The following is a 27,526-nucleotide window of genomic DNA, read 5'->3' as shown; positions in this document are numbered from 1 at the left end:
GTTTCCACACAGGCCCAACACTTCCGAAAAAGCATAGGTGTCAAAATGAATACTAATTGAGACTTCATTCCCCCTCCTCTATGCTCTGTAATTTCCTGGCATAAGTGCACTGTGAAAAAACGCTGTAAAATTAACAAGCATCAAGGACCCGGTATAGTAATGTACATAATGGTGCCAAGTTATGACACTGGATGGCAAGAGCATTATTAAGGTCGGCTTTGTTGTTGCTCACAATACAGCCCTGGTGGAACTTGCTGTCCCAGGGCACACCTGGCTCCACTCCTGATCGCGCACCTGCTGATGGGGGAAGCATTTACCATTGCGCTGCAAAGCGCTACCTCAACCCCTGCAGCGCGGTCTGCTTTGTTGCCACTCACGGTTCTGATCTGGTTGGACTCCTGTCCCAGGGCACCCCTGGCTCCACTGCTGGAAGCTCGCACACCTGCTGACAGGGGGAGACGTTCACCATCGCGCTGCCTCAGCCACCGCAGCGCGGGATGCACCAGGTCGCGTGCCTGGGCCAAGAGCGGGCCAGACTGCGCCCGTCTGAGGCTGGCCTGTGCAACCCCTCTTTGGCTTGGGGCATTTTTGTTCTACTTGACCTTGCCTGGCATCAAGATACTATACCGCATTATTGAAAATCGTTTTTGGGAGCAGATTTGTACCCAGTTATAAAGTCTGTTCCCCATCAATCCGTTGATTTATTTTAAGGATTGGTCTTTTCTATTTTGCAGGGCTTATAGGTTTCTGTAGTCCTCTAGACCCAAGTGGCCCTCGTCTTGGAAGAGAATTCATTTTTAAAGGTTAGTCCTTTTTTGTGTGCTTGCCTCCCTGAAAGCATTTTCTGTTGGGAATGGGCAAACATAAGGCTGTGGGGGGTGGGCATAGGGCCCCGAAAGGGAAGAAAGTGCAAGTGTCTGAGAGAAAATGAGGTGATAGGATAGATAATTTGTTGTTGGAATGCACAGATCTGGCCAGTTCTAACCTGTATCCCCCAATGCCCAGCCAATTACAGATGTAGCATCTGTTAAACGGTTACACAAAATATTTGAAAAAGCCAAACCTAAATCCCAACCCTGTCCTAGCCAGGCCCCACAATGATTTGTGTGTCTTAATCAAATCTCAGTTCCATTCAGTCAAATCCATTATCTATAGAATAGACTATTGAAAACAGCAACCAGTTTTGCCCCGCTCCATTGAGGATGCTGCAGAACCAAACGAGAACATAAAAATAGATGTACGAGTATCTTATCTTCGGTAAAAATGTATCTGGTAGAGACTATTCTAGCCGCAGATTCCTTCACGTAAAATTATCCCCAGGCGTGAGACTGGACCCGGAAACTTTTGCCACAGCATCCCCGCACGTCGGGCGGGGCGACATCACGCGACTCCGTCCGGGTCACGTGACGTCAGCGAGCTCACATATGACTAAGTCAGCGAGGTCTCATAAGACCCGCCCCGGCGCGCCCACGTCAGTTTTCCTCTGAGAACATTTTTGCACCACAACGCAGAATCACCAGATAAAAAACTGTGGACACATGGGAACAGTGTGCGGAGAGCAGAAAAAGTGGAAAGAAGTGGTCACTAACAACACTACACAGAATAGTGGCAACACTGTAGAACCCAAAGACAGGAAAGAAGAAAGCGCAAGCAGAGCCCTACGCAGCCACCCGGTCAGCATATAGACAGCCTCCCACTCCCGTGCCCCAGAGGCAAGGAACATGCGTAAAGTCCTGGTACATGTAGTAACCCTACCACCCCCATCCAGAGAAAGGGGACCAGTCCCAAGACAGACAGGGACAACAACCCTCCAGGCCACCCCAATAGAGGGCAACCACCCTCCAGGGGACAAGGCAAGCATTGGCCAGATGACCATTTATCAGGGGATAGCACTGGAAGGAAGGACAGGGATAGAAAGAAATCTCCCCCAAACCTGGAGTAGCCAGAGCAGCAGGGCACCGGAACCCGTAACTCCATCCTCCAAGAACCAAGGAAGAATGAACCGCCCCCAGACGGAGCCACCCATCAAGAACAAGGAAGGCACTCACAGGAGACACAGACCCCCACCGGGAGGAGAGTACCGAAGACCAAGCCAAGGGCCCTCTCAGAATAGGGGAGGAAGGGCGGGCCGTGAAGGAATCTGCGGCTAGAATCATCTCTACCAGATACATAGTTACCGAAGGTAAGTAACTCATACATCTGATAGAGACTACTAGCCGCAGAATCCTTCACGTAGAATAGATTCCCAAGAAATACCTCCTGGGAAGGAGGGTCTGCGAAAGGACCCCACCAGCCAATACAGAACAGGAAGAACCTTGTCACTACCAGGCAAGGGGAACCCCCCACAATCAGAACCCTAACGACCCCAAGGGGATGTAGGAGGGAAAAGAAGGCAGAAGAGGCTCGTACATCACAGCAGAGGAACCAAAGACAAGGGCGGAGAGGCTGAAGCATCCCACTCCCCCACAAGGTAACAACTTCCACCCAAGAAAGGAAAAGTGGAAGAAGCCTAGAGGGCCTAAGGAAAAGAGTGAAAATAAGGCCCACTCCAGATGGAGAGCAGCCTGACAGCCAGAACAGCGCAGGCAGTCAAGCCGCTAGAAACAAGAACAGCCCGAGGCCCAATAAGGCAGAGTAGGCGTGCACACAGGAGCGTCCCAGACCTCAGAACAGGAGCAGGGAAAGGAGGAGATGCCCGGGCACACCACTACAAGTGGCCGCGCACACAACCTCAAGGATCAAAAGCAACCTACACAAATGCCATGGAGAACAGGCACCCGAAGGCGACCAGAACTGTCCAGCATAGTGCAAGCCATATGACCTAGTGTACAATAAGCCCCAAACATGGGAGCCCTCTTTGGAAGAACTTCTGCAGCAGAGGAACAAACAAAGGAGCCACTGGGGAAAAAAACACCCCTGCAAAAGGCTTGACAAGCAGCCCAAGCAAGCAGAAGGCCTAATCTCAGGGCTAAGTCCGCGCAATAATTCCAAGACTTACACAACCAACAAAAGGGTCGTCCAGCAGCCAACAATGCCAAAGTGACCAGAAGGATACAATGGCCAGAAAACACTCCACAGCCAGAAAAAACGGCCCAGAATCAACACAACTCAGGAATCACGGAGGAAAGGACGGAGGATGAGAATAAGGCGGAGGAGGAGGACAAAGCCCTGCCAAGAGCCTCTGGATGGCAGAGTCGGCCGGGGCATGGAACAACAAGCTGCCATCAAACGGAAGGTCAATGAGTCGCTCATCAACATTCTCAGGGAATACTCCATCCCGAAGCAAAGCATGGAGATTGAGAGCGACCGAGGAAGCCATGGCCCAGCCCAACACCTCAGACGTCCAGGGGGGAGTGGAGAATAAAAGCCGCCAGCTACCGGCCACCCATCGCATGATGCCGTAAATCCATTTGACCACCCTCCGGGGACGCCGCTGAGATTCAGCCGAGTCCTACAAACAAGGAGGTTCGAGCTAGCATGCACACAAGGTGTTCAGAGCCCACAGGGCAGCGCTGGTCGAGGCGAACATGTTGAGCCTCCAAGAGTCCAGCCAGCTGGCCTCTCAGGAAGGCAGAGTCAACAGTGGTGGCAGGGAGGAAAAAGCAGTCCGCAAAAGAGGACTGGAGGCCGAGGACTGGAGGGAAAGGCACGCCGGGTCACCCAGCGCTGGGATATGCCGGTGCAAAAGATGCTGAGGCACCTGATCCCGAGGCAGGACGCCTCCAAGCCCCTGTCAAGGACGAAATGAGGGAACCTTCAGAGGGGAGCAGAATCGTCCTTCCACCAGAGCCCTAGTGGAGGACCTCCAATGGATTGTCCGCAGGAAAATGAGCCACCGGGTCACCCATAAGCAGGATGCCCACAACCGTGGACACCGTGTGAGCTGAGGCCGTGCCCGCCTCCCTAGGGCCCCTTGGCGGGGAAAGAAGCTCCTCCGTGGGCAATGGCTGCAAACTCAGGCGGCCGTCCCCAAGGCCAGGTAGGGCGGGCAAAGGCCAGACCTGGAAGTCAGAAGGAGACGACGAATGAGGGACCTGCCGCTCTTCCGACGAACAACTCTGCCTCAGGAAGGCTGAGGAGCCAGCCTTCGACGCTGGTGAAAAAGACACCACACTGCAACCAGTCTCCGGGAAGGATGACACCTAGATACAGGCTGCCTCCGGAGAAGGAGCGTCCGAAGACACGGTACGACCCCTGCACGGAGCCATAGAGTCCGCTGCCTGAGGTGGAGTGCCGGCGCCATCCTGCGTCGCCAGACAAGGTTCCGGCGAGTCACCCCACACCGGAGGAGGGCTGGAGCCGAACCGGCCCCGGGGCGGCACTGGAGGGACCTCCACTGAGGTAGCCATCCGCGTGGGGGAACGAGATAGCCCTGGGGAGTGACACGAAGCCCTCCGTGGCCCAGAAGAACAAGTTACTTACCTTCGGTAACGCTTTTTCTGGTGGATACAGCATCTGCCTGTGGATTCCTCACCTTGTGAATATCCCTGTGCATCAGCAACATTTTGAAATTCTTTTGTAGCTCTTCACGCCGACAACGTCACAGAAGCACGGCATCACACGCGGCTCCGCTAACGTCACCGACTCCATAATAGGACTCAGTCGGCGTGATAACATCAGTTCTGCCCTTTTTTCCCATGCCCTCGAGGCACACGGACGGACTGACAACAGTAGATATATATATATATATATATATACACACATACATACATACAATGTACACAGTACAAAATAACCAAGGTAACACACCCAGTGTGCAAACAATTCTGGAAAGCAAATATAACAATACACCTCTTTTGACAGTAAAAATTATACATCAAAATATTGACACTATACAGGTATACAAGGGTGGAAAATGGGGAGGTGGGTGGGCCAGTGAGGAATCCACAGGCAGATACTGTGTCCACCAGAAAAAGCGTTACCAAAGGTAAGTAACTTGTTATTCTGATGGATACATCTGCCAGTGGATTCCTCACCTGGTGGATAGATTCCCACAGCAGTCCCACTCCCGGAGGAGGGTGTCCATCCTTCTATACCAAGAAGTCTTGAAGGACGGAACGAGCAAAGTGTCCGTCCCTCCTTACCTCTGCATCCAAACAATGCTTTGCTAAAGTGTGGAGGGAGGCCCAAGTTACCACCCTGCAAACGTCTTCCACAGGAACAGCCCTAGACAAAGCAGATGTAGATGACTGCTCTAGTAGAATGAGCTCTCAAACCTTCTGGAGGTTCCTTACCGGCCAGAGAGTAGCATATCTTGATACAAAAGACAATCCATCTTGACAGCGTGCGCTTGTGCACCGATTTGCTTCTTCTGGCACCAATGAAGCCCATGAAGTGTTTGTCCTCAACTCTGAACTCTCTGGTTCTGTCCAGGTAGCCGCTCACCGCCCTCTCCGGGTCCAAACAGTGAAGTCTCTCCTCCTCCTTTGAAGGGTGAGGGTGAGGGGGGTGGGGGGGGGGGGGGGGAGATTGGGGGGCGGAGGATAGAAGGTAGGGAGGGTAATGACTGCCCCAGATGGAAGGGAGTTACCACCTTAGGAAGAAAAGCAGCCCTGGTCCAGAGTACCATTCTTTCAGCATGAATAGTCAAGGATGGGGGTTTTGAGCTTAGAACTTGAAGCTCACTTACCCTCCTTGCCGAGGTAATCGCCATCAGAAATACAGTTTTGAAAAGATAACAACCTCAAGGGACACTTGTGCAAGGGCTCGAAAGGTGAACCCATTAAGAAAGTAAGGACAAGATTCAAGTCCCATTGAGGCACAATAAAAGGGCTAGGAGAAAAGGTATTTGTAAGGCCCTTTAAAAACCTTAAAACAATAGGAGACTTAAGGAAGGCTGGTCCTGCAGACAAAGGAATGCCGACAAGGCCGAAAGATAACCTTTCACAGTTGCCACAGCAAATCCTTGCTGAGCCAAAGAGTGCAACTGCAAAATGTCAGACAAGCGAGCCTTCAAGTGGTCAATGGATTTCTCTCCACACAATGAGACAAACTTAGACCACCTATAAGAATAGATAGATTTGGTGGAATGCCGCCTGACGGATAAAATGACATCCACCACGTCACGTGGGAGAAAAAAATAATTCAGGTTGCCCCATTCAATCTCCAGGCATGAAGGTGTAAGGTCTGGAGGTAGGGGTGTAGAACCTGCCCCTGCGACTGCGAGAGAAGGTCTGCCCTGAGAGGGAGACGGAGCGGAGGGCACGAGGAGAGGTGGAGAAGATCTGTGTACCACACCCTTCTTGGCCAATCCGGCGCGATCAATATGACTTGGGTCCGGTCTTGGCGTATGTTCCTCAGAACCCGAGGAATCAAGGGTATGGGAGGAAACTCAAAGGAGTTGTGAGCCCTAACTCAACTGAAACGCGTCCCCCAAAGCTCCCTGCACCCGATACTGGAGACTGCAGACTGACAGGCAGTGAGCATTCTCTTGAGTGGCAAACAGATCCACCCAAGGAGTTCCCAACGTCCGAAAGACGTGACTAACTACCTCTGGATGAAGCCTCCACTCGTGGTCGGCTGAGAACTGCCGACAGACTGTCAGCGCGAACGTTCAGAACTCCAGCCAGATGATTTGCCATCAGACAAATCTGATGGTCCTGAACCCAGGACCAGAGACGCAGAGCCTCTCTGCAAAGGCAAAGGCAATGCGATCCCACTCCTCCCAGTTTGTTGACATACCACATCGCAGTCGTGTTGTCCGTTAGGACTTGAACGGACCGACCGCGAAGAGAAGGGAGAAAGGCCTTGAGCGCTAAACGTATCGCCCGCAACTCTAGAAGGTTGATGTGAAGCAAACTTTCCTCTGGAGACCAAAGACCTTGATCTCCAGATCCCCCCCCAGATGAGCACCCCACCCTAGGGTGGATGCATCAGTTATCACTGTGGCCACCGATGGAGGCAGATGGAAGGGCTTTCCTTGACAGATTGCCTTCCACACTCCACCAAGACAGATCCACCGCAGCTTCTCTGGAGATCCTGACTGACTCCGAGATCTCCGTTGTGTTGACAGCACTGCCTGCGAGGCACCACTGGAGCGCCCTCATGTGCTAGCGTGCATGGTTGACCAACAGAATGCAGGAAGCCATCAGACCGAGCAGACGAAGGACCTTCAGGACTGGAACGACCGCTCCATTGTAAAATAAAGGAATAATTTCCTGTATGTCGAGAATCCTTTGTGGATGCTGGAATGGCCGACACAGTGGTATCCAGTACAGCACCTATGAACAGGTTGCACTAGGAGGGCACCAGGTGAGATTTGGGCACATTTATCGAAAAGCCCAATCTGTACAACAACGGAGTTGTGACTTGCAGTTGGAGCACTCTCTGGCGACTCGGCTTTGATCAGCGAATCGTCCAGATAAGGGAATACTGGAATCCCTGACCTGAGCTGTGCTGCAACCACAGCCATCACATTGGTGAAGACTCGGGGTGCAGTAGTAAGACCAAACGGAAGGACCGCAAACTGGTAATGTTGCAACCCTACTGTAAAACGGAGATACTTCCTGTGCGACTTCAGGATCGGTATTTGAAAATAAGCGTCCTGCAAGTCGATCAACACCATCCAGTCCTCTTGCTGCAGCGCCTGAAGAACATGCGCAAGGGGGGAGCATCTTGAACTTTCAGAAAGAGGTTCAAGATCCTGAGGTCCAGGATTGGACGAAGCCGGTCATCCTTCTTGGGAATGAAGAAATACTGGGAGTAGCATCCCTGAACCCTTTCCTGCTATGGGACCACCTCTATCGCACCTTTTCTCAATAATGCCAGAACTTCCTCCTGCAGGAGAAGGTGGTCCTCCGTGCAAAATCCTTGACAAGGAGGGTTATTTGGGGGAAATTCCCGAAAGGAAAGAGCATACCCATTCTCTATCGAGAACCTAAAGGTCTGTTGTGACCGATTCCCAATCTCGTAGAAAATGAGTAAGCCGACCCCCTACAGGACCAACATGATCCGGAATGGCGGATATAGGGCTGCTTTGCTGTGGTAGGAGGGGGGTGGGAAGAGGAGGAGGAGGAAGCTTGACTACCTCTAGGGCGGCCTCCATTTCTACCCTTGTGCGATTTGTACAACAAATTTTGCTGCTGCGGTTGCTTGCAAGAGCGAAAGGAAGCTCTTCCAAAACCTCTGAACCTCTTACTAGAAGATCCTCTGGACTGAAGCCCTAAAGACCTAGCTGTCGCCTTACTGTCCTTGAACCTTTCCAAGGTAGCATCCGCCTTCTTTCCAAACAGGCCGGAACCATCAATTGGAAGGTCTATTAAAGTAGCCTGCACATCAGGAGAAAATTCAGACGTTTTCAACCAAGCAGCCCTCCTGGTGGTAACAAATGATCCCATGACCCTTGCCACAGTCAGCTGTGTCCAAACCGCTCTGGATCACCAGCAGCCTGTGAATCCGCAAGAACCTTCTTGAAGTTCTGCCGGTCTTCCTCCGGTATCTTTGGCACTAACTGCTTCGCAGAGTCCATCAAAGCCTGTATATAGCACCCTAAAAATGACACGTGGCATTTGTGGACTTGAGGGCCATGCTAGCCGAAGAGAAAACTTTTTTCTCCGATTGGTCCAGCTTCTCAGACTCCTTGTCACCAGGCACCTGAGGAAAAGAGCCAGTAGATTTTTGGGAGCAGGCCGCCTGAACCACCAAACTCTCTGGAGACGGATGTGATGAAAGGAAGTCTGGATCCCCAGGAACCACCCTATATCTCCTCGCAACAGCTCTTGATACTGCAGGAGACGAAAAGGGCTTACGCCACACTTCTGCAACAGGTCTGTAATTGCCACATTAAAAAGGCAGCATTGGTTCCACCACTGAAGAGGGAGAATGGAGTACCTCCGTCAAAATGTTTGATTTAAACTCTGCAGTGGGCAGATTCAAATTTAAAAGTTCAGCTGCCTTTCTAATGACCCTGAAATATGGTGCAACATCCTTCGAAGGGGCATCAGGAGCCGAGGAAAGCTCCCCCTCCGGAGATGACTCCAAACCACTTGCTTCCTTTAGGTCATCGAAAAATCATTCTTGCAGCTCTCTTCCATCTCCTCTTCTCTACATCTCCGCTCCTCCAGAAGCCTTTGCGCCTCCCGTCTAGACCTCAGCCACAACAGACTCAGATGGCACCGGCGTCTAGCTCTGAGCCAGAGGATCAGTCTGGAGCGGCCGAGTCGAGACCGGAGCTGGTGAAGATTGAATCGGCGTTGATGACCTCGGCCCCGAGAATTGCCAAGACTGAGCCGGTGCTGGCATAAACGGCACCGGTGCATGGGGGGGGCGTGGCTACGCGCGCAACGAGGCTGGCTGTGCCTTAGCAGAGCTCCGGCGTAACCCTCCGATCTGGGGGCAAATTCTCCGATCATTTCTTCGACTGGTGTGCCATTACTTGGTGTGGTATTTTGCGAAGCGTCCACCCAGCTGCGGACTGAGTTTCAAGGCTCCGAAGGCTCCTGAACCGCACCGGCACTTAGGAGCTCACCCATGCCGAGAGGGGAGTCACAACGACGGCCAGTCCCACCAGGCGAGCCCAGGGTCGGAGCCGGAAGTGCAGGCCGCACGAGCAGAAGACACCCAGTGACAAAACGGTGGACTCTGAGCTGAGGTGCACTGACCGCGATCACCTAGCAGACGTTGAAGGCGGCAACGACCCGGCCGGGACCACCGAGGCAGCGAGGGCAACAACCTGAAGTGGCGGACCGGGACTGAGGACAGCTGAGACCCGGTTCACCGAGGGAGCATCGGCTACTGACAGGTACCCCTCCCCCCCTGGCCCCCAACGGCAGCGCATACCGGACGACCGACACCCGCCTGGCACCACCGGTGCAGGTCCTGGCAAGGGCCCCCGGGGGCCCGTGCACTCCCGACTGGGGTTGGCACCCCCGGCGCCACCGGCACTGAGCCTGTGAGGTGAGCGGGGCAGCAGGGGCAGCAATCGGAGGACCCCCACATTCACATCGAGAGGGACCCACATTCACATCGAGAGGGAGAGTCCACCCCTACGCGGCGACACTGGCGGGGGACCGCCTGCTGAGTGCATCGACCACCGACCTCAGCAAAGACCAGTCAAAACGTCCCTGAACCGGGCGCCCCAGGGGGGGCCATCGCAACACCCCACGCCACCAGGCAGAAGCGGCCCGATCCCACCCCACCACAGAACCACGCGTCCACCAGCCATTGTTGGCCGCCCGGCCGGGTGAGACGCCACTTGGCCACGCAAGACGCCATTGTGGAGACGCACGGAGGCGAGCAGCGACCCCCTGCAATACACTGACCAAGGGCGGGGGGGGGGGGGGTTTGTGGGAGTGACACCCACGAGCGATATGGCCATTTAAGTACTTAAGTGACTCAGGTACTACTGGACCGCTGGGGTCAACAAGTAATTAGGATGCCGGCCTGCGGACACTGACCCCCCCTGAGTTCCACCGACTCAGCGACGTAGCGGTGAGGCGCAACTAACTACGCAGGGCCGAGCCACGCAGCACATCGTGTCCAGCCACAGTGCCGGGTAGTGACGCAGCTACCACCGGGACCCTCGGGCCCGCATACTGACCAGACCACCTCAGCTAAGGCACCTTCACGAGGACCTCTCCCGGCAGCTTCCTTCGCGGGTGTACAAATATAGTCCCCTGCCTTGAAGAGGTGCCTGTAGTGCGGACGACCCGCAGACACCGTTGACAATACGCAGTCCGGACTACCCGAGCGTAGAACCCTGCCCATGTCTGGAGTTGCGGGGAAACGCACAGGTACCGGGAGCACGTACCCGAAGGGCAAAATGGACAAGACGCAGAAGCAGATGGATGTAGACCCGGTGACGGCCAGACTGGACTCGGTACTGGCGGCCATGGAGCGACTGGAGAATTCCATTCAGTCCACCCGGACGTCACTGGAGGCAAAGATAGATGGGGTCGCCATTGACCTGACGCACTTGAAAGCGGATCACAAGAAGCTGGCTGAACGTACCACAACCCTGGAATCCACCGTGACAGACCTGGAACCACGCGTCACGCAATCGGATAAGCAGATAAAGGATCTTCTCAACAGGGTGGAGTTCCTAGAAGACAGGGCGGAGGATGCAGAAGGACGGGCGAGACGCAATAACGTCCGAATAGTGGGTCTGCCCGAAAAATGGGAAGGGAGAGATCCGACATCACATGTGGAGGACTGGCTTCGTGCCCTGCTACCGGAGGGTACCCTTTCGCCCCATTTTGTGGTAGAACGAGCGCACAGGGTCCCGACCAGACCGCTCCCAACTGGCTCTAACCCACGTCCCTTCCTCATCCGAATCCTGAACTACAGAGACCGGGATGCAGTTTTGAGGGAAACCCGCAAACTCAGCACCATACAAGTGGATAACGCAAACATTATGTTTTTCCCGGACTACACAATTCAGGTCCAACGTCAGAGACACTCCTACCTGATGGTGAAAAAACGGCTGCGCCAACTAGGACTCACATATTCCCTCCTCTTCCCGGCAAAACTGAGGGTCGTAGCCAACGAAAAGACACTTCTTCAATACCTCGGAAGAGGTGGAAGCCTGGTTGGACAACGGGACGGACAAAGATACAAGGGGACATGGAGACCCGCCTAGGTTACGGAGACGCAGGAGATCCAAACGGAGACGCGGACACAGATCGCCCTCACCAGCAGCGAGTAGCACACACCACGGCACGAGCCCATCTGAAGAGGAAAAACGCCGGGAGCAGCAAGAGGCCCTAGGGATGGTCACGGAGCTCGGCGGCTCTCCGCCCCAGTGCTCCCCACCCAACACCAGCCCCAGGATATCACCAAGCGACGACGAGGCGATCTATGGGCTACCGGACTCACAAATCTCAGGTGATCTACCTGCAGTCACACCTCAAACATCAGACCTGTTCGGTTGACGGAGTGTCACATCCCGGCACTCTCTCTGCCCTGCTTCGCTCTCCCACTCACTCCATGCCCTCACACTAGCCAACCAGTGGGGCCAATGTACCGGTGTGGGCGGCCGGGTGGCACCGGTTGAAGGCGTGGGACAGAAGCGGTGAGACAACTCTTCCCTACGGGGGCGCACGCCTGAGACGCAGTAAGTAGACATTGACGCACATATAAGGTCACCTGCCGCTGAACAATATGTCTAGAGAGCCTCCTCCCCCCTGAGTCAAGATACGGCGGGGGTCCCTCCGGATGGGCGGGGCACCCACTACACACAAGGAACTGGCAGCGCTGGTGCTGCAAGACTTTACGGCTGCATTGCGCTGCCGACGGTATAGCCCACCTGATGGCAGTCCAGGACTGTATACTCCCCCCCCCCCCCCCATGTGGAGTGGTACACGCATACAATCTCTGCTGGAACTCATTACCCCTTTCACCTTGCGTGATGGACAGCAACCCCCAGACTGGAACGTTAGATATCTCAGTAGAGTATTTGGACGACTGCCCGGTTGGCAGCCGACCCTATGATATTTCCCCCAGTTAGTGTTCACCCTTCTCCCTACTCTTGCAATGTGCTGCAATCATAGTATAATGGCGGAATTACTGAACTTTTCGTGGTGTCCCACAGGTGTGCGGGGAACTGCTGTGGAGTTGAGTGGCGGAAAGCTTCCCGGGGGTGTGCGTGGGGCGGGGGGGAGAGCGGAAGGGACCAACTTGATGCAATGTGATGGCTGAAGTCAAACTCTGCACTTGGAATGTGCGCGGTATACACACACCTTCACGCAGGTTATGTTATGTTATGTTATAAAAGTATTTCTAGAGCGCACTATCACCAATTGGTTGCTTGGCGCTATGATAGTAATAACATGAACATAGAGGGAAGAGGATTATTGGAATGCTTGTCTGAACAGCCCGGTCTTCAAGGCTTTCCGGAAGGAGAGGAGATCCTGACAATTCCGGGTCTCCAATGGGAGAGAGTTCCAGAGGCGGGGGGCAAGGGTGGCAAACCTGCGGCCTCCTGCGCGTTTTAAGTTGAAAGAAGGTGGCTGCAGGAGGTTCTGGTGGAGTGAGCGAAGGTTGCGAGATGGGGTGTATTTGGAAATCAGGTTGTTGATGAATAATGGGCTTTTGTGGTATAAGGACTTGAAGATTATACAGCCGGTTTTGAAGGCACATCGCTGGGCCACAGGGAGCCAATGTAGTTTCTTAAGAAGGGGAGTGGCTGCCTGGCGCCTAGGTTGGTTCAAAATTAACCTTGCTGCATGATTCTGTGCCATCTGGAGTCGCTTCACTAGGTAGTTGGGAAGACCTAGGTAGATGGAGTTAGCGTAATCCAGGTGGGACAATACAGTAGCGATCACCACTTGGGTGAGTGCCTCGGATGTAAGCAGGCGGCGTACCTTCCGAATTTTCTTCAGTTGGAAGAAACACTTGGAGACCACTTGACCAACTTGGGTTTTGAGGGATAGGTCACGGTCCACAGTGACTCCTAGTGTTTTGGCTGACAAAGAGGGCTTGGCCTAGTTCGGGAGGCCAGTAGTGCGGGCCCCAGAACTTACTACTCTCGCCGGTCAGGACTAATTCCGTTTTGCCCGGATTTAATTTAAGCTGGTTTTGGTCCATCCAGGTTTTAATGAAATTCATTGTGGACTGGAAGTGCCATATAGAGTCTTCGGTGTTATCGATGGTGAACAGCAGCTGTAAATCGTCTGCGTAGTTGAAGACTCTCACCTGATTGTCTCTCAAGGTCTGGATCAGAGGGAGTATGTACAGGTTGAATAGGTGAGGAGATAGGGAGGAGCCCTGTGGCACTCCGCAGGTGATATCCTGTTTGGTGCCCATTAAGTCGCCAAGGCGTAGAGTTTGGTTGCGGCCAGTCAAGAAGGATCTCAGCCAACCGGCTGCAAGATCCCTGACGCCGGCTTGTTCGACACGGTCGACCAAGATGTTGTGGTCGACCGTGTCGAAAGCAGCCGAGAGGTCTAGGAGCACCAGGGCTTGTGGAGAGCGTCTGTCCGCACAGTCGCGTAGGTTGTCCAGGACTGTCGTGACTACTGCTTCGGTTGAGTGGGCCGGCCGAAAGCCTGCCTGATGGGGGTTGAAGCAGGAGGATTGCTCGAGGAAATTGGACAGACATTTGGCCACATGTGCCTCAAGGACTTTTGCCAGGTAGGGCAACAGTGAGATCGGGCGAAAGTTGGCCTTGCAGGCTGGGTCAGCCCCCGTTTTTTTTAGAAGTGGAATGACTATGGCTTCTTTGAAGGCTGTTGGAACTAAGCCAAGAGTCAAGGATTTATTCAAAATTGTAAGGGCAGGAGTTGGGTGGGCCAGGAAGCACTCTTTTAAAACGTGGGGCGGGCAACTATCTGAAGGAGCGCCAGATTTTACTCTCGATAAAAGTTCTTGAATTTGGTCCTGAGTGATGGGTGGGAAACTGCTCAGAATATGGTGGCTGGGTTTAATTGACATGCCAGAGGTGAGAAGACACACTGGTCGAGGGATGCTGGCTTTAATGTCCTGTATTTTATCGATGAAATAGACGTTGAGTGAATCACATAGCGTCTGGGTCGGGGTGATCCAGCAGGTACATGATATACTCCTATTTGAAGAGGCACAAGGTACAGATAGCGCTCCTACAGGAGACACACCTGACAACGACCGAAGTACTCACACTACGCAGGCGATGGCGTGGCCAACTGTACGCGACTGGGTTCTCCTCCTATGCGAGGGGTGTCTTAATATGGGTAAGACCAGGAACTCTGTTTGAAATTGAAGACTCACACATAGACGGGGAGGGAAGACTGTGGCGGTTAAGGGACGTCTGGATGGACATCCATTAGTTCTAGCGTCACTTTATGCCCCTAACACGGACCAGCAGGGTTTCCTTACGACGGTATCCGCGGCCCTATCACACTGGCATGGGATCCCCTGGATACTGGGAGGGGACTATAACTGCGTGTTAGACGCCACACTAGACCGTTCCTTCCCGCCATTACCCAACGCACCTGTAGTGGGCGCCATGAAAGCACTTGTAGCCTGGGCTGACCAATGGCATTTGCAAGACGTGTGGCGGCACCGAAATCCAACCACCAGGGCGTATTCATACTACTCAGGAGCTCACACCCTACACACCCGATTAGATAGGTACATGCTCACTGATGACTTACTCCCGTTAGTGAAGGAGGCATACTACATGGGTAGGACACATTCAGACCACAACCCTCAAATGCTGACCGTCTCTCAGGCAACCCCACATCCCCCTGTCCCCACTTGGAGAATGTAACCGGATCTCCTTTTGGATGCACCCTTTCGGGACTCACTGTTCACACACATAGCGCATTACTTCGAGGAAAACGCGGGCTCTGCCACCACCCCACAAATAGAATGGGACGCATTTAAAGTGGTCATTAGAGGACAATGTCTGGGCACGCAGGTCAACCTTAAACGGCGTGTTGAGCGAGACCTTCAAAAGATAGAAGCACAGTTGATCAGACACGAACAGGATTCGGTTAGAGATGGTGGCGCTGAGCTACAATCTGCACGCGCAAGCCACGAAAAACTACTGGAGAGGCTTAGGTGTTTGAACTATGCGGCCCATGCGGCACGCACCCCCGATAGGAGGGGACAAACCGGGTAAATTGTTATCGTGGCTCATCGCCAGGGAGGAAAAAACAAAGCCAGTCACAAAAGTATTGGGCGCAGACGGATCGATCTTACACTCAAGTGGAGATCCATAACGTGTTCGTCGCCCACTACGACGCACTATACCGCTCCCACCTGCCCTCCCCCGCCCCGGATACGGAGGGATACCTCAACCAGATACCGTTACCGGCGCTCCGCGATGCCCAACGCGCAGATCTAGCAGCGCCCATCACGTCCGAGGAACTCCGGGAGGTCATAGCAGCGCTGTCTAATGGTAAATCCCCTGGCCCTGATGGGCTCCCAGCGGAGTTCTAAGGCGTATCGGGACCTCCTGATCCCTGAACTGATTAAAGTGTATGAAACAGCGCTCGAATACTCCTTACTACCACCCTCTCTGAATGAAGCCACCCTGGTCTCCCTCTTAAAACCGGGAAAAGACGGGACGCTACTGGGCTCATACAGGCCGCTCGCTCTCCTAAACACAGATTATAAAATATTAGCTTCCACACTGGCAAGACGGCTGGCCCAGTACATACCCACTCTGGTACACACGGACCAGAACGGCTTTGTACCTACCCACAGCACATCGCTCAACATCCGTCGGCTGTTCAGGGTACAGGAATACGCGAGGAGACTTTGGCCGCGTTCGGGTTGTCTCGTATTAGACCTGGAAAAAGCATTTGACTCAGTGGAGTGGCCATATCTTAGGGCGGTGATGCAAAAATTTGACCTGGGAGATGCCTATTTGGAAATGGTCAGCCTCCTATACCAAACACCTAGCGTCCGGGTCAGGACCGGGAGTCTCCTATCGGACACTATACGAGTCAGAGGGGGCACTCGTCAGGGCTGCCCACTGTCTCCTCTGCTCTTCTCCTTAGCGTGGGAACCACTGGCGGAGTTACTAAGGAGACAAGGTGCAGAATGGGGCATCCCATTGATAGACGGCGTACATGCGGTCTCGCTATATGCTGACGACTTGCTCCTCTACGTTAGGGACCTCACACAGATACCGCCAGGGCTCGCGGACACCCTACGTGAATTCACAGCCCACTTGGGACTGCGAGTCAACTGGGGTCTACCCCTTCCACCCTGACATGCAGGAATGTGCGGTGCAACTAGGAGGCACAATGCTAACATGGTACGCGGGCACCTTTAAATACCTCGGCATCCATCTATACCGGTCTTCAATGGATATACTGGAGGGCAACTTGGTCAGGGCCATATCCTCCCTGCGAGCCCAGATAAAATTCTGGAATACGCTCCCGCTGAATGTCCCAGCCAGAATCACACTGGCGAAAATGATAGTACTACCGAGACTCCTTTATTATTACTCTAACATACCGGTATACGTCCCAGCCCGGATATTTAAGGACCTGGAGACCATGGTGCGCACGCTCCTATGGAGCACAGGGAGACCCAGGGTAGCCCTGAAGAAGCTGTACGCCCGACGTTATCGGGAGGATTAGCGGTCCCCAGTCAGGAACTTTATTACCTCGCGGCGCAACTTCAATGGGTGGTGGCGTGGCTTGCGGGAAGGAACCTCAACGACACAGCCTCAATGGCCCCGGCCCTGACCCGCGCGGGGGCCCTCGCGATGTTCCACCCCCTCAATAGTGCGACCCGCGGAATGCAACTACACCTTGCGGTGGCACTTCGATGCTACAAGCGAGCACTAAAACTGACAAAGGGGATAGCGCCCTACGCCCCAGCACTCCCGTTGGAAGGATTGCCTAGGCCTGGAGGAGTAGTAACTGCAACACAGTAGGACAGCTGGGAACGCGTGGGGATGGAATCCATGGCGGACCTGTATAACGATGGCACCCTACTCCAGTTCGAAAGACTTACGGAGGACCCTGCTCTGCCGGCAGGGCAGTTCCTGCTTCACGCCTCTATGGTCCGGGTCCTCACGACACACTGGGGGCATATATCGGAGGAGCCTCCGACACACCAGTTGATACAATACCTGCACATCATGGGGAGCGGGTCACACGTGATACACTGGCTGGCACAGGCGTTACAATCCCACACCAAGTGCACACTCCTCCCTGTCAGCCGTCCACCTGTCTCTCAAGGGCTGAAGGACTGGAGGGATAAGGAATGGGATAGGATCCTGGAAAGTCCACGCCACATACCCCACAACTCTAGATTCAAAATAATACAGTTTTATATCGTACACAGGGCGTATCTGTCCCTGGACAAGATTAATCGTTACTTCGCGCTGGATACCTCCAGCTGCCCACGATGTGCATTACTGAATGCGGACCTACTACACATGTTGTGGTCGTGCCCCAGACTGCAAGCGTACTGGCATGATGTCACTACACTCTTGACGAAAGGGGCAGGCACAGAACTGAGACCGGATTGGGACGCCTGCGTGCTGGGCCTGATCAAAAGGACAAAACACAACAAGGCCCACACCAGATTCTGGGATCTGGGACTGATCACTGCCAAACGGCTCATAACACGACATTGGAAAGATACAAATCCACCGCAGACGAAACACTGGTGTGCCTCTCTCACCTATTGGGCGACAGCAGAGGGTACAGTATTGCGCAGAGAGGAGACAGCGGGACGGAGGGCCATTCCAATAGCCCAGATCTGGGATGATATCCTACAGGCATTCACCAGGGCTTGCCATGACCGTGGGGTGACAGACAGGAAGGAAACCCTATCTCCTTCCCCCTTCCCCCCCCAGTGGAGTGAAGGGGTATACTAAGGGGAAGTACTACACGGCAACAGCATGATGTAGGAGCCGCACATATGTAGGCGTGAGCCACCACTCACGTGGTCCCTCCCTCCCCACCTGCTTGCCGCCCCCCCCCCCTCTCTTCACTCCCCCCCCTTTTTTTGCACCCCCCCCCCCCTGTTGGGGAGGACCGAATACGAGGCCGACACACACGAGGCAACACCGCCCCAACGCTGGAAGTCCTCACAACTCGCACGACCTCGTTGACACGCAAATGCATAGCATCTCCACCCAGCACTGACGCGCCACCTGGCCGCGGGCCAACACCGACTGACACTACACTGCAGCACACCCCTCTCACCTTGACTTAAGGTTCACTACAACCCCTATTTCTCTTCTATCCCCTACCTCGGTTTGGAGGTCGTTTAGCAGACGGTCACCCCCCAGTTGACCACACTGCACTTTTACATTCGACGAGTACACGCATGTTCATACACTACGCGACGACCCTTGCCGCAGCCCTCTACCGTACCACGACAATGTCCAGGGCGCGCTCAGCATTGGCGATAGCCACACTCCATGTTTACAGACAGGGAGGGGGGGGGGGAAGAGGGTCGGCCAGAGACACGCCCAATCTGACGGGGTAGGCCAGACACTCTGGTGGGATGAATAACACACAATACATTGGAGTGTAATGCAAGAGTGTCCTTTAATGTAGACGCCGGGACTGTTCCCATTACAGCTGAATGCATGACCCCTTGCTGTTGGTACTTAAAGGGACTCCGGCTGTCGGCGGCATCAATACGGACTTTGTACGAGTTGAATAACTCTGTTTTCCTACTGTATTATGCACACGGAAATGTAGCTGTATGTCACTTGCTTCAATAAAACATATTTAAAAAAATAAATAAACGGCACCGGTGCATATGTCTGAGGGACGCCCAGATCAAAGGCCATCGGACCCATGGGACCAGCCGGTGCTCCAGAGGGGTACATGGCTCTCGAGAAGGCCCCATACATTGCATTTAAATAATGCGTCGGGTCTTGCCCCGGGCCTGGAAAGGGAGGGTATGGACCCACAGGCTGCTCCGGTTGAGGTACAGGAACCAGGTCAACTGGATCTTCTGGATTATGCTCCAGAGTCGCAGACACTTCAGGTAATGGAGCCTCTTCCTCCTCACGAGGTGGAGTGTGTGTGTCGGCGCCGGGAAAGGTTTAGATGCTGGAGACTGCTCCACAGGCGAGGGCTCACCTTCTGGGTCCAGTAGAACAGGTGAAGGAGACACAATCCTTCCGATGTCGACGGCCTGGAGACTTAGACTTCAGATCAGACTCTCTCTGTGTCATTCAGAGAGACCCATGCTTACTCTTCTGCTTCTTCTTGGATCGAGAAGCGTGCCCCGAAAATGACCTCGAAGCAGACCTCGAACGTGACCTCGACCGCCTAAAGCGGGACTTCGAACTCTTCCAGTCTTTCATCTTCGCCACAAGAAGCTTCGCCTCTCTTTCTCGCAGCGCCTTGGGGTTCATCTTCTTACAACATAGACACCCTTGGATGTCATGGTCAGAAGTCAGACACCATACACAGTCCTCGTGCGGATCCGTTAGGGACATCTTCCCGCACTCTTCACAGGGCTTGAACCCGGTTTTCTTCGAAGATCTCGGACAACCAACATTAACAGAGTATCAAACGAGCTACTGAGGATCCCTAGAAAACCGTTAGCGTCAACGACGCGGAAAAAAGGGAACTGATGTCATCACGCCGACGGAGTCCTATTATGGAGTCAGTGACGTCAGCGGAGCCACGCGCGATGCCATGCTTCCGTGGGGTCGTCCACGTTGGTGTGACGAGCTACAAAATAATTTCCGAATGTTGCTGATGCAGGAGGATATTCACAAGGTGAGGAATCCACTGGCAGATGTATCCATCAGAATAAGGCGTAGAACGCTCGGCAACCCATGAGGCAGCTGCCACGGACAATTCCACCTCCAACTCACCCCCCTCGTCGAGGTGGCTGACTGCGGGGGAAGGACAAGATGTGCCCGGTGAGGGGTCCTCACCAGGCCTCGACCTGGAGCAAGGCAAGGAGGGTTCACCGACCCCTGTGGCTCCGGACGGTCCAGCTGCTGCCGGCGCCGTCAACTCTGCCTTAGACAGGACCACCCTGTCAAGGTACCGAGAGAGACTCTGGGATACAACCAGGGCCCCGGCGACCTCTCGAGACACCGCAGTTACTCCTGCAGGAGTTTACAGCAAGGCAGAGACGCCGTGGCCTGAAGGAGTTGCCCCCAGAGGAGCCGCACCCCAACAACAAGACACCCTCCAAGCCAGGATCCGAACCAGTCGGCGCCGGAGCCACCACGGAGCGCCCTGCACAAGGCGAGGGGTCCGCCGACGCCCCAGAAGGAGGGGGTAGACACCAGCGAGACCTGCAAGCCACCGCGTAGGTCTCCACCTGGACTCTCTACCCCCCATCACCGGGTGGATAGGATGACACGTGGGTCCGCATCACCTGCCGAGAGTCCACGCCCCCGGAAGGCCGGAACCCAGCCCCTGGGGACAAACTGTGACACTTACCCACCGGGGAGTGACGCTCACGGACATCGGAGAAGGGCGAGGACGACGACCACGGCCGAACCTGAAGCCGTCCGCTGAAGCAGACAGAGGGGAGAACGTCTACCTGAATAGACATGCTGAGAGAAGTTTCATGCGGCGCTCCCGCCGCGACTTCAGCTTCAACTGTTGACAGGCCTCGCAGTCGGTGATGCAGTGATCCTCCCCCAAACACTACATACAAATGAGGTGTGGGTCTGTAGCCGACATAAGACACCCGCAAAACATACAAGTTTTGAAGCCCGAAGGCATGTGCACACTGCTCCACCAAAAGAATGGAGACAAGAAAAGGGGCCTGAAACAGGCCTGTAGCAAGGACCGGATCCGCGTTGCACGCGGAAAAGGAAAAAACTGACTTAGTTCGAGAAAAGGGTGTGTTCGGCCGACAGGAATGGCAGTCCGCAACCCTCTCAATCTTGGTTGAGTCCACTCGAATGGGAATCATTTACATTGGCCCAGCAACCTCAGCCTTTGCCATGTGACTGCACCCAGAGTTCTGCCGAAGGAAGGGATGTTGGCCAACAGGGAAAGTTCAAAATGGTATTTACACCCGGGACAATGTGGGGGGTGAGCCAGCTGTGATATTTTAGACAAATCAATCAATGATCAATCAATCAATGACACTTATAAAGCGCGCTACATACCCGTAGGGTCTCAAGGCGCTGGGGAGGGGGGGGGGGGGGGGGGGGCGGGTTGGGGGTTGCCGCTACTGCTCGAACAGCCAGGTCTTCAGCTTCTTCCTGAAGGAGAGGTGGTCTTGGGTCAGGCGCAGGTCGGGAGGGAGGGAGGGAGTTCCAGGTCTTGGCGGCCAGGTAGGAGAAGGACCTTCCTCCTGTAGTCGCTCGTCGGATGCGGGGGACGGCGACGAGGGCAAAGGTTCCTAAAGCTAGCTACTGGGGTCCGAGAAGATTCGGACTACTTGATTAACAAGGTAATTTATTTGTTTAGACCTACCAGACAATGCTATGCACTAACCAGGAGTGCTATTATAGGAGTAGAAAGGTTGTGTTCCACTGACCAGTGCTATGATAAATTGCGCATTTCATTTGCTAATAGGGAGTTGGTGGAAGGTCTTATTGCGGGTCGAAGGCCATAGCATTCTAATACAAATACACAGATCCAAATAAAGTTTTGTGATCCTGTTACACTGAGCAAGCTAAAGCTCACACAGGTTAAGACTGGGAAGGAGGCAGGCAGATCCATTCGCCAATAGCTCAAACAACTAGTCCGCCCCAGCTGGGTAGGGAGATTCCGGTATGGAATAATGGGGATAGATTGAGGGATCAGACTTAGTCTTCAGTTAGTATGCCTCCAGACTAGCCGTGGGGGTAGCATCATAGGGTAACAAGACTTGCCACCTCTAACTGAGTCTCCTCTGCCGTGGACCCCCATATTAAAATCTTGTCATGTAATGTAGCAGGACTGACTAAGCAGGACTGACTAAGCTACTGGAGGAGGATGATTGGGGTGATTTTATTAAAACATTTGACATCTGCCTCTTTCAAGAAACATGGCGTCTAGCCCCGGCCCATAAAAGTGGGTATACATCCTTGTGTGGCTGCTAGCCAGTCCGCAAGGGGCAGACCCTCAGGCGGGTAGTGCAAGGGGATTAATCACTCCAGTGTAGAATACCCCCTGTGCCTGTTGCCTCCAGTGACATTCTAGCTGTTAGATTGGTGTTTCGGTCTGGCATGATATTACGAATTTATAATGTTTATAAAAGAGCAGAGAGCAGAAGTAAGGAGAAAAAATGTAATTAGTCTATTGTAGCACCCACTGTTTGAGAGCCCGGATAAAGATAGGCTTTTGGTTGCCCGGGGATCTAAATGCCACCTTTGAACCCATGGTTTTTTTCCTACTTGATCTAATAATGGACCAGAATAGCCAAAGGGGTATTCCTTCTCTAGATATTCCTACAGTTAGGTAAACGACAAAGGCGGTCCAAATATTGGCTATGACACAAAAATGTTATCTGAGGGCAACCAATGGTAGTTGTCAATTAGACAGACAAGGTAAAGTGACCTTTAATAGGGTAGGACATCGCAGTAGAATAGATTTTCTAGCTGATCTAAAACTTTTGCTGGCAATTGGGGATATGGATATAATGGAGCGCAAGAATAGTGACCACAATACTCTTTAGGTTGCTATGGGATGCAGTTCCGAGCGCAGATACTGTACGGCAATAAAGATACAGGTGCCCTCTCACATACTAGCATTTTCAAGGAAATCAGGTAGGACTGGGTGATAACAAACCCTGAGGTTTTAGAAGTGATCAAGAACAGTGTTACTATACATGAGTCTCTATCGAATTTCCTGATTGCCTCTAGAATAGAGAAGTTTGCTGCCTTCCATGAAAAGCCAATTGACCTTACTAGAGATAAATTGGGTAAACAAAAGCGGTTGGGGATTATTATCACCAAACATGTAAACTGGTATAATAGTGAATGTAAGGAAGCCAAATGGGAGCTCATTGTAGCTTTGAAGACCAAAATTCAGCTAGATGTAGCTAAGAAAAGAAACTTATACCATCAAGTGATCAATAGAGCCAACAGAGAATGGGAGAGTTCCATATGGGTCGACCTGCATAGAGCACTTTGTAATAAAGATAAGGCATTTTGGAAGTCAGCGTTTGGCTGTCTTAGCAGTCGCAAGCAAACCTTCGATTTTTGCATCCAGCCCTCCGAATGGGGGGCCCACTTTGAACAGCTTTATTCCCACAGAGGTGATTATGTCAATAATGGTGCAGAAGATACCTGCACCAGTTCTATAACGTGTACAGGAGTGGATCAGGGATAAAATTACATTCTGACTGGCAGGCAGGTTTCAGACAAAATGTGAGCACTGTAGATCAGAACTTCTGTTTTGCCTGTATATACTGAAGAGAGGTGATCATATGCAAAGGTAAACTTGGTTGCCTTTGTCAACCTACGTGCAGTATTCAACCCCGTTCCCAGTTCCAAATTATGGAGGGTTCTTGAGGATAGGGGGCTTCCGATTTCTGTGTTGAGCGTTCTTATGAGATTACATGACACTTGCCCAGGTGAGGTGGGGGCAGGATAGGCCCTGACCAATCCGATCCAGATAGATCAGGAGGTAAGACAGGGGTGCGTCCTGGCACCCACTCTTACTTGTACATAAATGGTGATATTGACACATTAGATAGAGATGGGTGTGATGCACCAAGGATAGGAAGTCGGAGAGTTCCTGCACTCCTTTTTGCGGATGATACTTTGCTAATTTCTAAATCACCTCAAGGGTTGCAACAACATCTGAACTCCTTTCAATTGTTTTGTGTACAGCGGGGTGGAGCTAAATAGCTTCAAGACAAAATGTATGATCTTCACTAGCCAGAAATCGAAACCCTGTAAGAGGAGGATGTTAGTGGGCGATATAATTTTAGACATAGTATCCAGTTTGGATTACTTGGGCATTAAATTGGAACCTATGTTGGGTGCCACAGGTGGAAAATGTGCATCTTTTCTTGATCCTGTATAACACACAAATTGGGAAAATCCAAAGAAAAACACTATCAAGAAGGGTGACTCCAGCTCTGGAAATTTACAACGTGAAAGCCTTGGGTGCAGTTCTATATGGTGCTGAATTATGGGGCTACTCACATATTGTAGGTCTTTCTGTGGTGGAACACAGTTTCCTTAGAACCCTCTTACGGTCAGTACACCATTGACTTCCCTTATAGCTAAATATGGCACAAAAGAAAATGGTACACAAGATTGAATGTAGAATAGATTATGAACAACCATGGCTTTGGAGTCTCCTACCGTTATGGTATCAAAGATCTTTTGATCCCACAGTATGCACGAAAAACACTGGATCTGTGCAGTCAGAACTCCATCATTGAAGTTGAAAATGGATGAATATTGGACTTCACCGGAGTATGTGTCAGATTGGAAAGGCCAACCTTAAGGGATTATTCTGGGAAAGTGTGGCACTAGACACTGCTAGAGATTGCAAGGGCTCCCTGACAGTGTTATTTATTGATCAGAAACCAATAGCCACCAACGAAAGCCACATCGATGAGATTGTCCCCTCACTGGCAAAAAAACAATATCTCCAATTCAGATATGGCACCCTACCCTAAAATCATTTACGCGCAAATGGCAACCGGATAGAGGTCCATTAGACGAACTGTGTGTAGGGTCGGAAACGCTTAGCCAGGTTTTGATTTTTGTCCCTTTTATAAATATATATATATATATACACACGTGTAAAATGGATTGTTCCCTTATGCAGAAACCTGGGATGGAGGAGCCCAAGGAACCTTTTAGGATATTTCATAGTGATACCAGCCAGATTGTAGTGTTTTGTGTGGGTAGGTTTCTAAAGGCATTCTGGATTAAGCGAGCCAACCTGCTAAAGTTGGTCAATGATCCTTGATATGGATAGCTTGATTTCAAAGAAGTTAGCTGGTGTGAATTCTTTTATGTTGTAGTTTTACATGTGGTTTTAGACTTAGCAATTTTTAGCATAATGGCTGAAACATGAATTTGGAGTCTTTTCTATTGTTCTTCTAACTGAAATCTTTTAGATATATATGATATTTATTATGTATATTCACGTTTGTATTGTGGTTGTCTTGTGGTTATACTTTTATGATCTATGATGATTGAAATAAAGTCTATGATGATTAATAAGGTATAGTCACAACATAAGTGACACCTAAAGTACCTAAGCAGTAATGAGCATGTATGCCTCAACTGAGTACAGATCACTGACTAGTAGCAATAACCCTCAATATCAGCAGCTTTCCAATCCTAGCCTTAAATCCAATGTGGGTGTGGGTAATTAAGAGCCAACACCCCCCCACCCCCCTTCCCTGCTGTGTCCAACAGTGGGTTGATGGGAAGAAGATTGGATAAGGAAGAGACCTGCTACCAACCTCCCCGTGACTATGGAGCATGTTTCCCCCCCCCCCCCTCAAACCTCTGCCTTTTCAATGAGGGTATACATTTTGTGCCCCAGTTGGCTTGGTTCTCATTCTTGCCCAACATTTTGCAGGCAAAGAACGACTGAGAACTACTAAACTGCCCACGTATTTATTATTGGGGAAGATTCCAAGGGCAAGGTAGGGGAGACTACTTAAAAGATGCTCTAGGAATCCAATGTCACTCCTTTTATTTTTCTAAGGCCTGGTTTCCACAAATCACCCACCATCCTGAGAAAAGGGCATGACGGTAAATATATAAACAATATCCACCATTGCGATGGGACCAGCCTTATACCTTTAACCACCTTTGAACAACCAGCACCAAATTCAGAAGGATTAAATCCTAAATGTTGAACTGTGTAGTCCCATAGTCCGGCACACATTCCAGTGGCGAGCAAAGCAATTAAATATGCAAAAAAGGGTTTCCCAATGTAGTGCTGTGTCTACATAGACCCTAATGAATCTCTAATGCATACATGAACTGTTCAATAGCAACTGATGCACTCAACTGAAAACCTTTGGTAAATACACAGCATAGGTATGTGTACAGTTGTCAATGGCTAATTAAATAGAGTGCAGAAGATGCAGATTAACATGAACAGCTCATTCCTTCATGCTCCCAACCTTGAATGTGTGGATATTAATTACATACATTTATTCCTTACCTTTCTCGTATTTTGCAGAGTCCATGTTTTGGTTCAGAGGGATGTTTTGGTTCAGAGGGATGTTCTGTAGCATGTCGACTGTCTGTTGAAGAAAACTATGTTAAAACCAAGATCATAGTAGCATATGGGGGGGAAGGGGGGGGGGGTGAATTATAAATTCATCTAAACCATTCATAATTTTAGAGCAGGAGGTCTATACCATTTTCCATAGCTACCAAACCCAATTTGATTAGAGATAAGAGATTTATATATTTTTTAGAACATTCTTTTCTACTGCTCAAGACCTGCCTACTGCTTCAGCTACCAGTAAGCAAAGAGCCCTACTGTATTTAATGCTGATTTAGAGACTTTTGCATCGACCTCTTGCTCATGATTCAGTGACTATTCTACACCCCTGCTCCTCATAGGATGGGTGTGCAGCATTTCGGCTTCACTAATTTAGGTATCCTTCCACTGCAGACATCCGACCATGCATTGCTTGGTCAGTTTTGGTTGACCTTGCCCCTTTCTATTCTTCTGATGATTAAAAACACAAAAAGGAGCTTTAGTTCCCAGCAGCCACCTGACCCCAAATACACACTCTTGTGCAGCTTGCCGCTATAAGAGTTGGCAGCCATCTTAAACAAGCATTGGAAATGCAATAGGTCTCGCATTAGGAAAGTTTGAGCGATTGTTATTGTAAATGACACTTTTATTTATGTGTTGGTTTTGAAAATAGCAAAATTAATAGCTTTGTCAGTTACAATGTCAATAGTTTTGACTTTTGCAAATGTGACACCTATAGCATTTGTAATGCAATGTGTGTTGTATTTACGTGACTTAGATGTATTGATATTACAAATAACAATGGCTTTTGTGGTGGTGGATGTGGTGGTGGTGGTGGATGTGGTGGTGGATGTGGTGGTGATGGTGGATGTGGTGGTGATGGTGGTGATGGTGGATGTGGTGGTGATGGTGGATGTGGTGGTGATGGTGGATGTGGTGGTGATGGTGGATGTGGTGGTGATGGTGGATGTGGTGGTGATGGTGGATGTGGTGGTGGATGCGGTGGTGGTGGATGCGGTGGTGGTGGATGC

General features: G+C 51.7%; 1 protein-coding gene across 3 annotated transcripts in view; it reads right to left on the bottom strand.

The window, feature by feature from the left end:
• Positions 1-27,526, bottom strand: part of CKAP2 (cytoskeleton associated protein 2) — a 223,050-nt gene that overhangs the window by 17,151 nt on the left and 178,373 nt on the right. For all 3 annotated transcript variants that reach the window (XM_086935045.1, XM_086935043.1, XM_086935044.1), the window contains exon 6: positions 26,451-26,532. In XM_086935045.1, coding sequence (XP_086791171.1) covers positions 26,451-26,532 — 82 coding nt within the window. The remainder of the gene's footprint in view (positions 1-26,450; positions 26,533-27,526) is intronic.

This window comes from Lissotriton vulgaris, chromosome 8 (genome assembly GCF_964263255.1).
Source record: "Lissotriton vulgaris chromosome 8, aLisVul1.2, whole genome shotgun sequence".
Taxonomy (NCBI): Eukaryota; Metazoa; Chordata; class Amphibia; order Caudata; family Salamandridae; genus Lissotriton; species Lissotriton vulgaris.
This window is presented reverse-complemented; position numbering and strand designations above follow the sequence as displayed.